The 16,087-nt window shown below is 50.0% G+C and overlaps 6 protein-coding genes across 6 annotated transcripts; 4 read left to right on the top strand and 2 right to left on the bottom strand.

Moving 5' to 3' along the window:
* Positions 1-708: 708 nt before the first annotated feature.
* LDX57_003403 (uncharacterized protein) lies at positions 709-4,408 on the top strand (the record flags this gene model as incomplete). The annotated part of the gene is made up of 3 exons (XM_046085049.1): positions 709-1,608; positions 1,663-4,159; positions 4,221-4,408. 3 exons carry the CDS (start codon positions 709-711, stop codon positions 4,406-4,408), a joined length of 3,585 nt encoding a protein of 1,194 aa, XP_045941012.1.
* Positions 4,409-5,449: 1,041 nt separating this feature from the next.
* On the bottom strand, positions 5,450-6,411 carry LDX57_003402 (putative C6 finger domain protein; the record flags this gene model as incomplete). The annotated part of the gene is made up of 3 exons (XM_046085048.1): positions 5,450-5,461; positions 5,523-6,316; positions 6,372-6,411. The coding sequence occupies 3 exons, from the start codon at positions 6,409-6,411 to the stop codon at positions 5,450-5,452; spliced, it is 846 nt and encodes a 281-aa protein (XP_045941011.1).
* A 1,665-nt stretch (positions 6,412-8,076) lies between these two features.
* LDX57_003401 (uncharacterized protein) lies at positions 8,077-9,504 on the top strand (the record flags this gene model as incomplete). Its single annotated transcript, XM_046085047.1, has 1 exon — positions 8,077-9,504. One exon carries the CDS (start codon positions 8,077-8,079, stop codon positions 9,502-9,504), a length of 1,428 nt encoding a protein of 475 aa, XP_045941010.1.
* A 261-nt stretch (positions 9,505-9,765) lies between these two features.
* On the top strand, positions 9,766-12,994 carry LDX57_003400 (aminopeptidase P family protein). The gene is made up of 3 exons (XM_046085046.1): positions 9,766-10,034; positions 10,090-11,122; positions 11,195-12,994. Exons 1-3 carry the CDS (start codon positions 9,868-9,870, stop codon positions 11,393-11,395), a joined length of 1,401 nt encoding a protein of 466 aa, XP_045941009.1. The 5' UTR covers positions 9,766-9,867; the 3' UTR covers positions 11,396-12,994.
* LDX57_003399 (uncharacterized protein) lies at positions 11,513-12,579 on the bottom strand (the record flags this gene model as incomplete). Its single annotated transcript, XM_046085045.1, has 3 exons — positions 11,513-12,037; positions 12,092-12,227; positions 12,332-12,579. The coding sequence occupies 3 exons, from the start codon at positions 12,577-12,579 to the stop codon at positions 11,513-11,515; spliced, it is 909 nt and encodes a 302-aa protein (XP_045941008.1).
* Positions 12,995-13,335: 341 nt separating the features above from the next.
* Positions 13,336-15,757, top strand: LAP2_1 (bifunctional aminopeptidase/epoxide hydrolase; the record flags this gene model as incomplete). Its single annotated transcript, XM_046085044.1, has 10 exons — positions 13,336-13,662; positions 13,732-13,816; positions 13,890-14,103; positions 14,169-14,286; positions 14,345-14,464; positions 14,517-14,642; positions 14,722-14,735; positions 14,791-15,019; positions 15,087-15,571; positions 15,631-15,757. 10 exons carry the CDS (start codon positions 13,336-13,338, stop codon positions 15,755-15,757), a joined length of 1,845 nt encoding a protein of 614 aa, XP_045941007.1.
* Between the last annotated feature and the right edge of the window lie 330 nt (positions 15,758-16,087).

The raw sequence follows: 16,087 nt of genomic DNA, 5'->3' as shown, positions 1-16,087 counted from the left end.
TCTTGACTGACCCTCATCTACAAAGCAGTAACTGGTTCAGAAAGCGCTCCAAACATACCCGATTGCCCCCCTTTTCGTTACCACCCCTGATCCTCTCTTACCGTCGTCCCTCCTCTACAAAGCAATTGCGGAAAAAGCGGGACCCAGCGAAGGAGAAACTTCACAGGAAAGGCGAGCCTTTTGTCTTCGACGGTCGTGGTTAACAACTATAGATAACGCCTTGGTCATGATGTGCAACTACCACTGAATGAACAAGTGCTGTCTTGGCTTCCAGGAAAGAATAACTTCATTGAAGACCGATCGAACATCACCTCATGTCAAACCTGAATGTGGTATAATGCGCTCGGAGCCAGCAGGCACTAACGGCAAAACCCCAAGATCCGACATACAACCTTCCATGCAACACCCCGTGACGGGCGCAAAACGACGATCTTTCTAGCAATCGGGCAGGAAGAGTAGGATGAATTCCAAAGCTTAGGTTCCCAGAAACTGTGGCACCTATAATTATTGTAAAGCGGCAGGCGCGTTCAACAACTCCGGCACAAACCCGTTGACAACATCGGGGCTGTAATCGGGATCAAACTTACAGGGTGGTCGATTTGCCCCAGAAGGTGCCATTTACCGACCGCCGTCAACCCAAGGCGTAAAGAGACAAGCTGGTAAGACTTAGACGTCTACCCTACAGCCCACATTATATCTGTCTCTACCATGATGATGCGCGGCATTTCGATGCCAGAAAGCGCGGCTGCAACCCCCCATCAAACAACCTCGTCGGGGCCAAGAGCCGACCAGATAGTTGGTCTTCCGGCCAATGGCTCTAAATATGAGCCGACGGCGTCCGCCATTTCGGGTTCCGTCATAACGCCGGCGACAGAGTCTCCCCCAACCAGCCCAGGTGATAACAACATCCGAGAAGGTTTGGGAAGCTTGAACCGTTGGTCCCAATCCACAGCGTCAAGCAAAATTTCAACTGACCACCTTGGTCACTACGTGGGAAACCATTCTAGGGTGCTTAGCACCACTGATCGCGGCCACGCCGAAGAGGCACAAGCAAGCGCGAATGTGGGGTTATCAAGTATCCCACCTCGCGCTATCAATCTACCGACAGACGGTGAAGTCTACCACGGATCTATGCCGGACCAGGGCCCAACTGATGTAAATCCGACTACATCAATACTAGAACTCCGAGGAATCGATACGTCGCCAAAGTTTTCAGCTGGCCTTGTGGGCGCGACCCCTGCGGAGGTTGATGTCTCGTCCGAGCCGACGATCATTCCGAATTTGTTCCAAAATCCCTGGTCCACGAAGGGCGGAGAAACGAAAGATTTCCAGCAAATGCCTCCCCACAACGCTATCCAGCGCCTGCATGATAACGAACTTCCCATTGACGATGAATCACACATGTCTACTGAACGGCGACGACGGGGTCATTCGCAGAAAGCGATGCTTTCAAAAGCTCTACAGAAAGCGAACACTGCCGTTCTTCTAGATAATGCAGCTAATTTCGAAGGTGCCATGGAGGCCTACAGTGATGCCTGCCAACTTTTGCAACTGGTGATGGTTCGGAGTAATGGTGGCAAAGATGAAAAGCTCAAACTTCAAGAGATTGTAAGTTTCTCGTAATTTCCGCTCAGTACCTGGTTGAGAGGCTAAGTTGTATAGCGTGACACGTATATGATTCGTGTCACCGAACTGCAACGCATGGATCTTTCTTTTCGAGAACCCGAAAGCAAAGCTCTCCCCGAACGCCCACTCAGCCAAGAGTCTTACGGGGGTCTTTCTCAATCAGTAGAGGAGGACGAGGCCGGCGTGTTACCTAGGGATCACGCTCGACATTCACTTCGTTTCTCTGGTCCTCGTCTTTCATTGACGGAGGAATCAAGGCCACTGGTTCTCGACCAAATCCCACCGAGACGCCAGTCGCTTTTGCCTTCCGTCCTGGATGACCCGCGGAATACAGACGCTTTGGCGGCTCTTGATAGGCATGCTGATGGGTCCCATTTCGAGTCGTTCCCCAGAGCGTCGGGACCGGGACATTCAGAAATGGTAGCTCCACCTGCCGCAGAAGACATTGCAGAACTGTTCACCCCCCATCAAACTTCAATCGACAATTTACAATACTCTAATCTACCAGCGGTCAACACACACGGTAGGGATATCTACGAGTCAACATCTTGGCTTGATACTATCGATGAATCCGGCGCATCCTCTCCCGCTTCTATGGGATCAAAAGCATCGTCAGTATATCTTCGCCATAGGGGAAGTCGTCTTTTCGGCCACACAACAGAGGCTGAATTTGATGCGGCCCTTGATGCCGCTGTTGAGGCTGCCTACGATGAAGGCCTAGAGCCGGCAATAGAATCAGGTGGTAAGCTCCACGGTGATGACATTGTAGCAAATGCCCGCAGAAATGTTGAGTTGGCAAAACAAAAAGTCCGAGAAGCCGAGCGAGAGGCTGAGGTGGCAATGACGCGTGGCCGAGATGCGTATCTGGAGCAAACGCCAGTTGAACAATCTCTGGGCATTGACTCAAGCTACCTTGATGAGGAGGCCGAGGAAGAGGAACGGTTGCTGGAAGAGATGACTAGAGAATATGTGATGGATGAATTTGAATTTGATCTTCAATCTAAGTCTGCTCTTCCTCGGCAGTCAGACTCGGGCAATCTATCCGGAAGAACTTGGGATAGCTCAGCGACATCTCACGCGACAATGGCTGGCGCAGCCTTGTCTCCGCTTGCAGAGGATACTCTTACCGAAGAGCAAAATCCACAGCCGAGCAGAACCGAATCAAAAACTCCAGCTAGTGCTTCCCCGACCTTTACCAAGCCGGCCCTCCCTACGGTGCTGGGTCCGAGTGTACGAGAACGAAGAATGTCGCGCCAAAAGACCGCTGAACTGAAGATCGAAACTCGGCTCAAAAGTGGCTCTGACCTATCTGGACCGAGCAAACCTTCGGCACCCCCCAATACTCGGCCACCGTCTCCCCCGCTTAAAGATGAGCCCAAGACCGGCTTTCCAATGAACATGGCCAAATCTGTCGACCGTCCCACCTCAAAGTCTGCAGGACATTCGAGCAAGCGAAATGCATCTGTGGGTTCCTTCATTGGAGAGATCCCCGCAAAGACAAGCCTCGGCCGGGCTGCAGATGACGAGGATCCTACGGAGCCCGCGGTACGTCCAGTTGGGAAAATCCCATCGGCACCGGATATTTTGGACAAGCCTCACCTGGGACCGAAAATGTTTCGAGCCAGAAATGTATCGATTGCGGGTCTCGATTCGACTTATGAATCACCACGCACCCCATCAAATATTGCCTTCCCACCTCTAGATTATCAGAGGGGAACGGCCGTCACTGCAGCGTCAGTTCTACCCACGCCCACCGGGGCGAATTTTGCTCCCAACGGTCTTCCTAGTGGTGGACTGTACCTATTTGATAACCATATCCATTCACCAACCAGCCTTGGCTCCCCCAACTTGATGGCTACTAATGCGCCTTTGCCCCTGGAGCCCTGCCCGGAATCTTTTCTCCTTCGCCCTTTCTGGCTCATGCGGTGTATCTTCCAAACGATTACCCATCCTCGTGGTGGCTATCTGACGACGAAGTTGTTCGTTCCTCGCGATGTATGGAGAGTAAAGAATGTGAAGATCAAGGCAGTCGAAGAAAAAGTCTCAAATTGTGATCTACTGACAGCAGCACTACTTAAATTAGCCAAAGTGGATACCTATGATGCCGATGCCGTACTAGAGGAGATGCAATCCCTCGAAAGTATTCTCGACCAGGTGCAAATATCGCTGTCTAAAAAAGTCGGTAGCGAGGTTGGTGTCCAAGGTGCCATGCCACTTTTCAAATCATCTCAATCTACCGAGGACCCAACACACGTCGACACCCTACCTCCAAAATCATCAACTGGAACGGGAAAGTCGTATTTGAGCTCCTGGCGCAAATTACGGTCTAAAAACTCCGGATTTGGTGCTGCAACGTCGATCTCCAATTCTAAGGATGGCAGCAAAGACAATCTCACAATAAGCTCGCTTCCCATGACTCTGATGCCCAGCTCTCAGCTCATCAAGCATACTGTAACTCAGCACCAATTCAGTGGACCCAACGCGAACTACATGGGTGCTTTGGCTCGACTTTGTGACGCAGCTCAAGTGTTAGGTAGGTGAAACCTGCCCACCGAACCGTTTGTAACTGGATAATAATATTGTCTTTCGGACAGATCAAATTGCCCAGCAAGTTGAAGATCCAGGTCTCAAGCACTCTTCCCAGACCCTTGTTGGTCTCGAACTGAGCACGCGTCATGCTGCAGAATTTTTTGGGTTCTATATATGTCGTTTTGCTTTGAATGACATCGGCGTGATGCTTGACAAGTTTATAAAACGAGGTAGTGAATGGGTTTTAGTATAGACGACTGTACTCCCTTCTACAGTATTCGGGTCTTTCATGTTGGCTTATTGCTGGTCCCGGCTTTCCCACCATGAGAATTCTGTATCAAATAATACGACATTAGACGACATGAGACTTATTACCACTCTTTGATTATCTATGTATATAGTGCTTCAAGTGCAATGCGGCAATCATGTATCTCCATGATCCCTTTGACGTATAGAATACCTAGGAAGGTGACCAGGGCGTAACCCGATCAATCTTTCACGGTAATTTTCGCCAGTTATCAATCATTAGGGCTCGCAAAAGAGATCCCACTAGTAAATAGTTGCTGCGTGATGCTACTATCTCGTATCGTGCCCGGCCAATACTCCGGCAAACCCTACGAAATCAAGATATCAACGGGTTGCTACTTCCAGAGAAAAACACGCACATATATACATGTGTCCATCAAGATGGAAGCAAGCATACTTGGGATGGGCTCCATTCTCTCTAGATTTCGGCCGAATTGATCACTGAGGTAGAACCCAATTCAATGATGGATCCATCATACTCGCTGCCCTATCGACATGAGACAGATTTGTCGGCGTCTCTCTGCATCCCGGATGATCTCTGCAGATAGTTTTAAACTTGGAGCAAGATGTGCATATCTATCGACCTCCGCCATAACACTGGAAATCACTCGGTCCACCTGACTTGTCGGAGGCAATAGCATCGAAAGAGCTGGGGACATCGTTGCACCCATAATCAATAAAGTCTGTGATACCATCGACAGTGCGCCCTGCCAGAGATACGGGAGATGACCTTCACGGTGGCTTGTGATATTCTCCAGCTGGCGTAGGGTAGCCTCCAAGCATCGTCGGCAGCACTCCCTCACACCAGGATCAGAACATGCCTGCTCGTTTTCGAAAACAGCCAGTATATATGGTCGGTAAATGATTGTACGGCATGCAAAATACCGTAGCCTGAGGACAGTTTGAACCGGATTGGAAGCGGGTGTGTGAGAAAGTGGGAACTGGAGTGGTTGAGGAAGATTTTCATACCACTGCGAGAGCTGGAAGTCTAGCTCCGAGACTATTGGTCCAAGGGAGCTCAGGGTTAGAGAATTGTCTTTCTGATAAATCATATGGCTCACTCGGTTGAGCAAGCGTCTCAAAGCAATCTCCGCTAGGAAGTACCAGAGCTCGTCACGGCCCATGAACCGATTGACAGCCTCACTTTCTCGACGCTCGCTGTCTATTCCCTCTTCCTCCTCTTCCTCCTCGTCCTCGTCTTCATCCTCGTCCTCGTCCTCAAATCGACCCGGAAGGTCGACGAGCTCCTCAAAGTGTACTATGCCCGAGTGCGGCAAGTCCAGTTCTGCTAGCAGGTCACTCTCGTATAAGAGAGCATTCCAATACACCCTCACACTTAGCTCTCTCCATTGCGAAGGAACGCGCGAGGGGTTGCCAAATAGCAACTGTAATTTCATACTAGCATTTGACAGCAGAGTCCAGGCTTCCAGGGGCCGGACCAAGTAGAATAGATAGGCGGACGTGAGAATTATGCACTGGGCAGCAAGTACTGAATTCCGCATCATGACGGATGGAAGAAGACTCCATGCCGCTGCAAAATATGGAAGGCCTGGGGCATCTTCGTTTTGAGAGACACACGAGATACTTCCACATTGCGCGGCACAACCGAGAGCTAATACCAGGAGAGCAACACAACTTTCAGGGCCTTCTCGGAACCTGACTGAGGCAGCCGTATTGTAGTACTGAGTCCACGTGTGGGGGTTGACACAGGCATACCAGACATTGACTCGTTCGAAGAATGCCTGGATATAAAGGTCTGCGTTGGACAAGTCAAACTCCATGGGTGAGGCCGTTCGGAGCGGCTCGCGAGCCATTTCAAGCTGTAGCAAGGTATGAGGATCATAAGGACCAGCGACTAGGTCTCGGATCAGCGGCCACTGTAGAAGGTGTAATGCAGGCGTAGTATGTACTTTGGGCATCGTAGATATGCTTGTGGGTGGATTCGCCCATGAACCGAGACCAACTACAGATGTTCTTCCAGGCATGGCAACGAAATTTGACGTCTTTCCCATAACATCGTCGCTGTGGGTATCATTGCTGGTCGTAGGCGACTGTGTAGACAATGGCAACGAAACCGGCTGGCCGATTAGATTAGATTGCAATAATCCTTCGATTCTGTTTAATCTTTCAATAATCAGCTTATCGCCCGCATCGAGTTTAATGCCGGGTTCTCTGTAGATGCAGTCTACGTCGAGGTCGGTGCATAGCTGACATCTTGGCCGTGCGCCATTGCATCTTGTTTTTCGAAGGCGACATATCTGGCACTGTCATCCCCCTCCCCCCATAGTCGGCGATCAATATAAAGCAATACCGGCAAGTAGTATCGGCAGGAGAAAGGGACTTGAGGAAGCGGGCGCATGATAGGATGCGCCACAGGAAAGAAGGATGATGACTTACCGCTATTGTAGCACGTCGCCGAGGATACTCTGTCACCTCCGAGTTTGAACGCTTTTTCTTGCTCGACTGAAAGCCATTGGAGGGAATTGCAGTAGCTGCGCTGAAAGGTGCATCCCCGTCTTGTTCTGGAGAGGGAGACATGGTGTTGTTGATGCTGGGCTGTTTCGAATAGATATAAGCGGGTCGGATTGGGTCTTTCACTGGAGGAGAGGTAGCAGCGTATGCACAAGTCAGGACAATTCAAGCGGCCAGTCCAGTAATCCACTCATTGTAGGGTGGACATTATATCCAGGGCCCATGGCATTTTGACGGTTAGGAGCAGATCGTTCGCTTTTGGGGTAAATCCCACGCGGTTAGCAGACAAGGGAATCAGATCAGCTACCTATGACTATGAAGGGGGGGAGAGGGATTCAGTCAGATTCCCTCCGTATTATGAGGACGAATTAGGTACTAGGTAGCGACATTTCCATCATTTCCACCAACCATCCAGCCCAACAGAAAGCGGGGCGGATGCTAGCATCAATCGCAGAGGCTCTAATATATTAGTATAACTGGTTAGCCGAGGATGAACCAACCCCAGAGTCGGTCATCAGATGATCGGGCAGCGCAAAGCACGGACGATGGTCAAGACCAGGTCATGAGTGAATGTTTGATTGCCTAGAGTAAGGGGAAATAAGAAAATAAAAATAACAAGATAGGACGGGGAAGCGTCACAGCTGCAACTACCGTGATACAATCAGTCTAGATCCATGTACTCAGTATGTATATTACTGTACATGATAAGTAAAGTACTGGTACGTGGATACCTGGCGGGTACGGAGTAGTACTTCCCTCTCCTAGTGGGACAGATGGATGACCACGTGCTGACCCGACGCGTTCTGTCGCCAAAAACAAAAGAAACGCGACAAGGCCCTCTGGTATAGCCCAAGTAGCTTGTCTACCCAATAATTCTTGGTCGATCATATTCAACTGCTACACTCGACCGCCTACACCCGTATGCGTGTCTGACTCCTCCCATTCTCTCTATCATCTCCTGAATTTAACTTTGGAAACAGAAAACACCTGCCGCAAATATTATCATCGACGGCTCGATCAAGAAACGGAGACCGGTGGTTTATTAACTCTACACCGTAGTCATCTTTGTTTCACAACCCTATCAACTACGAGAAACGCAAGAGCCATCTTCTCCGTTGATACATTCCTCCAAACCCAGTCAACATGCCTCGCCCCCCCTCAAAACGAACTCGCCCGGTCACCAAAACCTTGACAGCCTCAAATGAAGGACCCCCCCAGCGCAGTCCTAGACGAGAGAATGCCAACTCGGCTCAAACCTTGGGATCACCGTCGAAACGCAATCCAGCTGTGGACAGCGCTACACAACCCAGACTGAACACCCAGGTGTCAGGCATCTCACGGCAGGTGAGGGACCAGACTCCCACATCCGATGCTCAAGAACAAGCGATCGAGTCGTCGCCGATGGGGGAGCGCGGAGCAACAGGGAGCCGACCACCAACCCGATCTCGTGGTTATTCATCTACCCTTTCTGTGGCCGGACGCAAAGGAGAGACTAGCTCAAAAATTCCCGGTACGCCTGCATTTGAAAGTTCCATATTGAGTAATTTCAGACGACGTCCGCGGCAACCGAGCATCCTGCAGATGATGCAAGCAGAGGATGGCTCCTCAGATTTCGACGATGATGATTTTCTCGGTGGCTTCAGCCCAGAAGACGAGTCCACCCCACTGAACCTTTCCAGAGGAAAATCACTCGTGATGCAGGGTGCCGTGACTTCCTCTCCGTCCCAGATATCATTGCCCTCTAGCGGTGGATCGCGCAAGCGCAGACGATCACCAAACGAAATTGCAAATCCCGAAGCACCCCTGGCTGAAATAGGATCCAGCCCTGTCAACTCGGCCACTTCACCAAATCATGATCGTGAACGAGAACTGCGTGCCTTCGTGGAATCACCTCAAACCTCAGCATCTTTTGCATTTTCGACACAAGCAACGGTACCCCCCTTAAGCAGCAGCTTGCCTCCAAGCCCCGCATCCACTGCGACGTTAGAAGGTCCTCGGAAACTCGCAACTGGGAATGCCGATGGGAGGTCTGGCAACAAGATTAGTCTTCCGACTACCGCGCTTCAAGACAAGCTCCTTCCCAGACGACGTCAAAGACGGCGCAGACCTCGTCACGTGCCTAACGCTGGGGACTCAGACAATTCGAGCGAGGATGATGAGTCTGTCGGTGAGCACGACGAGGATGAACTAAGTTATCTCCCTGACCAAACAATACCATGGCCGCAACGAAAGCGACTAGCTAAGCCCAAAAATTTCCCCAATCTTCGAAATACACATGGGGCTCAAGGGACCAAGGCATATGGAAATCAAACCAATTCAACGGCCCCGCGCCCAAAACAAAATGAAGGAAACAGGTTGGAGATGGACAAAGAAAACAACGAAATAGATTCCTCATCCCCTATATCGTCCCCCCCTGCCTCGGAGACACTCGAAGCAGAACCACTGCAAGAAAAAATGTCAGTTAACTTCATCAGCGAGGAGCTGAGAGAACAGGCACGAAAGTTTGCAGAAGTTGATAATTGGGAAATGGAATTCGAGGACGTCCCTGCTAGCCAGAACAGCCTTGGATGACCTACCCTGTACGTTAGATAACAATGCATCGCTGGCTCAGCTAGAGTATACGGAGCCTGTAAAGAAACGATATGACTTAGGTCCATGGATGCTTCGCACGATAAGTTCTTGTATTACCATTCTGTAATGCCACTTCCCCCACACAACTTCATACTCCGTAGGACTGCGGGACAGAGGCCCCGATGTTAGCCGATGGTTGGCAGGTGTTGAGCCCCGCAATCAACCCCTCTCAGTTCCCAGCTGATTTTGCAAACATTGCCTTATTCCGCCAGGATCCGTGCTCAAATTCGAACGGAGTGGACTTCGAGCTTAGTTACACTGTCTTGAGATCCTACAACTTCTCGTTATCAGAAGCGGACGACGATGGCTACCTTGGAAGCCGTTCTAGCAGGCAAATATCCGGCCAAATCCCATGCGCGTCGGGTTGCTGAACACCTGAGAGCGAATGGCCATGATGGTCCTGGTATCATTTATTTGGAGGCGCAGAAAACGCGTCTAATTGAAGACAATGACGAGGCTATGCCTTTCAGGTACATGTTGGCGCTTCCCTCAAACAGAAGATGGTTACTGATCGCAGGCTTTCAGGCAACGCCGTCCCTTTTTCTACTTATCGGGATGCTTGCTTCCTGATTCTTATTTGATGTACGACACAAGTGCCGACAAATTGACTCTTTTCATCCCCCCGGTTGACCCCGAGGAAGTAATCTGGTCAGGCCTCCCTCTTTCCCCGGCCGAGGCCCTGGAGCGCTATGACGTCGACAGTGTGCTTGCGACAACCGATGTCAATAAGACCCTCGCTTCTACCGCCTCGGCCCACCAGGGAAATGCTGTTGCTTTTGCAATTGCAGACCAAGTTTCGAGTGACACCAAATTCCAAGGTTTCCTTGAGACCAACTACTCCGTACTGAAGGGCGCAATTGAAAGAACGCGTGTCGTTAAGGACAGTTACGAGATTGCCCTCCTGAGAAAGGCAAACGATATCTCCGCAAAGGCGCACATTGCAGCCATACAGGCGTCGAAGTCTGCAACGAATGAACGTGAAATCGAGGGTGCCTTCATTGCAACATGCATTGCGAACGGCGCGCGGGAGCAATCCTATCACCCAATCGTTGCTTGTGGCGAGAACGGAGCCACCCTTCATTATGGTAGAAACGACGATCCTCTGAGAGACCCGGCGACTCAGCAAAGAAAGGGAAGTGTCCTTATCGATGCTGGAGGAGAGTATCGTGCGTATTGCTCCGATGTGACTCGTGTTTTCCCTCTAGGCGGCAAATTCGCTACGGAGACTCGGCAGATCTATGAGATAGTCCTGCGAATGCAGATTGAATGCATTGCGATGCTCAAAGATGATGTCCAGTGGGAGGACGTACATGCTCACGCGCATCGAGTCGCAATTGATGGGCTGGTAGATCTGGGGATCCTCCGCGGTTCGAAGGATGAGCTGTTCGACAAAAGAATAAGTGTGGCGTTTTTCCCCCACGGTCTGGGGCACTACCTGGGAATGGACACTCATGACACCGGAGGTAACCCGAACTATGGGGACAAGGATTCCATGTTTAGGTATCTTCGAGTGAGAGGTCGTCTGCCGGCGGGATCAGTGATTACAGTTGAACCAGGGGTAAGATCACACCTCGGCCCTCACGACTTGTTTCTGGTTGCTAACAATCTTTCCTGTGGCTTTGTCCTTTAGATCTACTTCTGTCGCTTTATCATTGACCCTTTCTTGAAATCCCAAGAATTGAGCCAATATATTGATGCCAATGTCCTGGAGCGCTATTGGAGCGTGGGCGGGGTTCGCATCGAAGACAACATTCATATTACGAAGGAGGGATACGAGAACCTGACCACAGCCCCCAAAGCCATCGAGGAGGTAGAAGGACTGGCACAGTGAACGGAGTACGCACATATCCAAACAACAAAGTAGTGGCCAATTGAGTGATACTGTATTCCATCTTGTACATCATTACAAGCCCTCGAACGGCTTCTGAGTATTGTTGTACATACCAACTTACAGGCCGCTCCGCAGCCGTTTCCTTCCACTTCCTTTGACACCTGATTCGGCTTCCGCTCTATCCTGCGAGCGTTTTTCCTTCTGATCAAGAACGAGATTGAGCACGTCAAAACAGAACTGCGGAACTTCAAGGCACAGCTTCTTGAATTCTCCCTCTGCTTCGTGACGCAAGACATGACTTCTCATTGCCCAAAATGAAGCCACTGGCTTCCTGATCGTGACATCGGTTATAGGCGTATGAGTGTATACATACCGGGCGTAGGCGATCTCACCTTGAGAGGTGCTGTTGATGCGGTGAATCTTGGAATGAGCGAGGGTCTTCAGAGGCGCGATACCAAGCTTCTCCGCCAACGTGTAGACCCGTGCATGTTTTAACAACTGCTCGCCACTGTCGTCAATTTCCCCTACGACAGCTTCTTCTGTAGTGGCCCCGGTAGGAGAAGCCGAGTAGTCGCGCGTGTATTGGAATTGTAAGAAGTATCCAAAAGCTTCCACGTTTTCGTCGGGAAGTTCGATGCGACGCTGCCAGATTTAGCAATTATTCCCATTTAAATCGGGACTGTGTTGTTTCCCTACCGAGCTCGAGTCCTTGAAGGCCGCGACTGCCTCCGCAAGGAGCGGAGACTCCAAAAGCAGGCTTTGATGTGCGGTCAAGACTGTTTGATCTTCTCTCGACCCGACAGCAAGTTCCACGATAGGCGATGTCAGAAAACTGACGCAAGGTAAGCTAGAAAGGCCTCCCGAAGGCCAATGACTAGTCGGAGTACGTAGTGTGGGCGGCCTATATTAAATTGGCGCAAAGAAGAGGCTTCTTACTCGAGAAATTGAAGACCAGGCTTCTTCTTCACCGGAGCTGGTTCCTCGATCCGCTTTGGATCTCCTTCTGCCTCTCCATCTGGTAGAGGGGCGCCCTGAGTCGGTTTTGTGTGGTCTTCATTCGCGACATCTGCATTCTCGGTCGAGCCCATGATCACATCGGGAGCTTCAGTATTTGAAGGTGCCTGGGCATTGTCTCCGGCCTGAGCGGGTTCAGGACCGCTGACCTCTACCTGAGGCCTGTCCATTGGATGAGATGGACTGCAACGATCGCGTGTACGGCAATGGGGGGAGGTCGGCGCGTAGGTCCAAAAGGATGAGCAATGCAGGAGAAATTGGAGTCGAAGGGTAGCAATTGCTGGCTAGCGACGGGACCAAATAGTAATGCAAATTGATCGGAATGTTGTAAGGTGGATAGGACCAACCCCAATGGACGGATTGACGTTGACGTTGACAGGGGACAAGATGAGCTCAAGCTGTTTTGACGCCCCGGATCACCAGGTACCGTACGGGACGGGAGACCGGGGGTCAAGGCGGCTGATAGGCTAAGTAAAGGGTTCCTGAGGCTCCCTTTCCTGGATTGTCTATTGACAGGCACCTTGAAGGTTTTGTATATGGCATATGATTTGAAATTACATTGAAGTCAATATGTTTATAGTTATAGTATTATCGATGAGAACTCTTGTTTCTTTGCCTAGGAGGTAAACCGTCTGGAGCATGTATCTGGTACTTGACTTACCATACTGAGTAGGTAGGCAGGTAGGTAATCTAGTACCGTACTGATACAGAATGCATGCCGAACAGACGCACGTGACCGTGGTCGCCCTCCCGGTTGTAGCCGCCATGTCCCCCCACCTTGCCAGTTTTGTCAGGTGGTGAAATGATTAGGTAGAATTCAAGAGCGGAGTCAAATCATAGATAGAAATTGCTGCTGCTCGTTATTGCCATCTTGATGGTCCCTATCTGGCAACCTTGTACCACCTCAGTTTTCACTCCCACTTAAAATGGCGACCGTCAGCCACCCACGCAGAGACCCCAATACGCTGAGTAATTATGATAGCTGGTTGTCTACGCATATCACAGCCAACTTTGCGATCCTATTCGATGAGAAGAAGCTTGCCGGAAATGTCGTCCACAAGCTCAAATCGAGAACCGATTCGGACTCTACCGAGATCATCCTTGACACCAGCAATGTGAAAGTTGGGGGCGTGCATATCGATGGCAAACCTTCCTCGAACTGGGAGCTTCTTGCTCCACAGGAACCTTATGGATCTGCCTTGAGGATAGTCCTTGATCACGGTGTTAGTCGAAATGAGATCGTGACAATCGACGTATGTGTTGCTTTTGAGCTTCCCGCTACCTAGTTATAGCCCATTCGTCTAACACGCAATTCAAATCAGATCGCGGTCGAGACAACTGAACGATGCACTGCGCTCCAATGGCTAACACCGGCCCAAACGTCGAATAAGAAACATCCCTACATGTGTACGCCGATACCCCTCTGGAAGCGAGACAAGGAAAAAGCACACCCGATGGATTGCTAACACGCCATGCCTAGTCTCTCAATGTCAGGCTATTCATGCACGGTCCATTTTCCCGTGCCAAGATACGCCTGATGTTAAATGTACTTTTGATTTCAACATCGAATCCCCACTTCCTGTGATTGCTAGTGGCCTGCCGATTGACAAGGAAGAGCCGCAGTCCGGTAACGCAACGTACCGTTTCCACCAACGTGTGCCGATCCCTACTTATTTGTTCGCCCTTGCTAGTGGGTAAGTGATCTCAATGCCCGTTCAATTAAATAGATAATAACCTACGCTTACTCAATCGATGACAGTGACATCTCAGAGGCCACTATCGGACCCCGGAGCGCTGTTGCGACAAGCCCCGACAAACTCCAGGAATGCCAATGGGAGCTTGAAGCGGATACAGAGAAGTTTATTCATGCAATCGAGGTTTGCGCGCTAGTCAAGGGAACCCAACGGTGTCATCTTTCTAATACACGTGTTTTAGGCAATTGTCTACCCCTATGTTTGGGGTAGATATAACGTGCTGATTCTACCACCGAGCTTTCCGTACGGTGGCATGGAGAATCCAATCTTCACATTTGCCACTCCTAGCATCATCTCCAAGGTTACTGGACCCGCTTCAAGAAATCGCGCCTAGGTACTAACCTAGAACACAGGATAGGGAAAATGTTGATGTTATTGCGCACGAGCTCGCGCATAGCTGGAGCGGTAACCTGGTTACCAATGCCTCTTGGGAACACTTCTGGTTGAACGAGGGCTGGACAACCTATTTGGAGAGACGGGTATGTTCCTGGTTCATGATGTCTTCCCCATGCACGCTTCTCACGAAAGCAATACCGCTAACTGCTGGTTGCATATCAGATTTTGGCTGCCGTGTAAGTCCTTCGTGCGCTTTACCTTGTCAAGCCTAGCAATACTGATCGGTCATAGCCATGGCGAACCGTATAGACATTTCTCGGCCATCATAGGCTGGAAGTCGCTTGCTGATTCTGTGGAGCATTTTGGGCATGACCACGAGTTCACCAAACTAATCACTGACCTCAAGGGGAAGGACCCTGATGATGCATTTTCAAGCATTCCGTATGAAAAGGGATTCAACTTTCTCTATCATCTAGAAACGTTGGTGGGAAAGAACAAGTTTGATCAGTTCATTCCTCATGTGAGCTTGCGATCAAATTTACAGACCGAAGAGTCACTGACTGATATGTCTCTCTTCTCTCTTCTAGTACTTCATGACCTTCAAGGAAAAATCCCTTGATTCATTCCAATTCAAATCGACAATCTTGGACTTCTTCCAATCCGATGCGGAAGCCTCCAGATTGCTAAATGAACTCGACTGGGATACCTGGTTTTACGCGCCTGGATTGCCACCCAAGCCCCACTTTGATACCTCTCTTGTGGATGTTGTATACGAGCTATCCAACAAGTGGAAGTCACTTCCTCAATCATCGTTCAAGCCCCAGCCGAGTGATATCAAGGATTTGACTGCGAACCAAGTTGTCGTATTTTTGGAACAGATCTTGCTTGGAAACCCCCTCACACCTGAGCTGTCTGGGCTCATGGGTCAGGTATATGGATTTGCCTCAAGTGAAAACATTGAGGTCTCAAATCTCTATCTTCAGGTGGGCCTGAAGGCCCGGGATGAAAGCGTGGTTGAGCCGACCGCAGAATTACTAGGCAGGATTGGGAGAATGAAATTCGTTCGACCGCTGTAAGTACTTTCCGTGTTTGATTGGGTACAACGGAATTCTTGCTGACCGGCTATAACAGCTACCGAAACCTCCAGAAATTCAGCCGAACCCTTGCAGTTGACACTTTTGAGAAACACAAGGAGTTCTATCATCCTATCTGTCGAGCCATGGTTGAGAAAGACCTATTCGGCAAAGGAGGAATGTAAATTGGCAGAGAAAACCGCGTCAGTTGTCGTATCTTGACTGGTTGAGGAACGTGTTCAATCAGGGCCTTTCTCCTGGAACAAGGGGGAGAAACCTGAATGTTCAATAATCAACTGATTCTAATGCAAGTCTTAATTCGAGCCCCTACGCAAGGAAGTGTCGGATTTCTGCTCGTAGTGATTTGATCAATATGGACTTTATAAATTCGCTCTGCTATGAATTGCAAGGTGTGATATTGACTGCCTCGTTTATTAAGATATTGTCCTGCAAGAGAATAAGACATAGTAAGACAATGAGAAAAGAAAAGTCCTAGATGGGGAGGCCAATAGAGA

The sequence above is a fragment of the Aspergillus melleus genome, assembly GCF_016097325.1.
Source record: "Aspergillus melleus strain CBS 546.65 chromosome Unknown contig2, whole genome shotgun sequence".
Lineage (NCBI taxonomy): Eukaryota > Fungi > Ascomycota > Eurotiomycetes > Eurotiales > Aspergillaceae > Aspergillus > Aspergillus melleus.
This window is presented reverse-complemented; position numbering and strand designations above follow the sequence as displayed.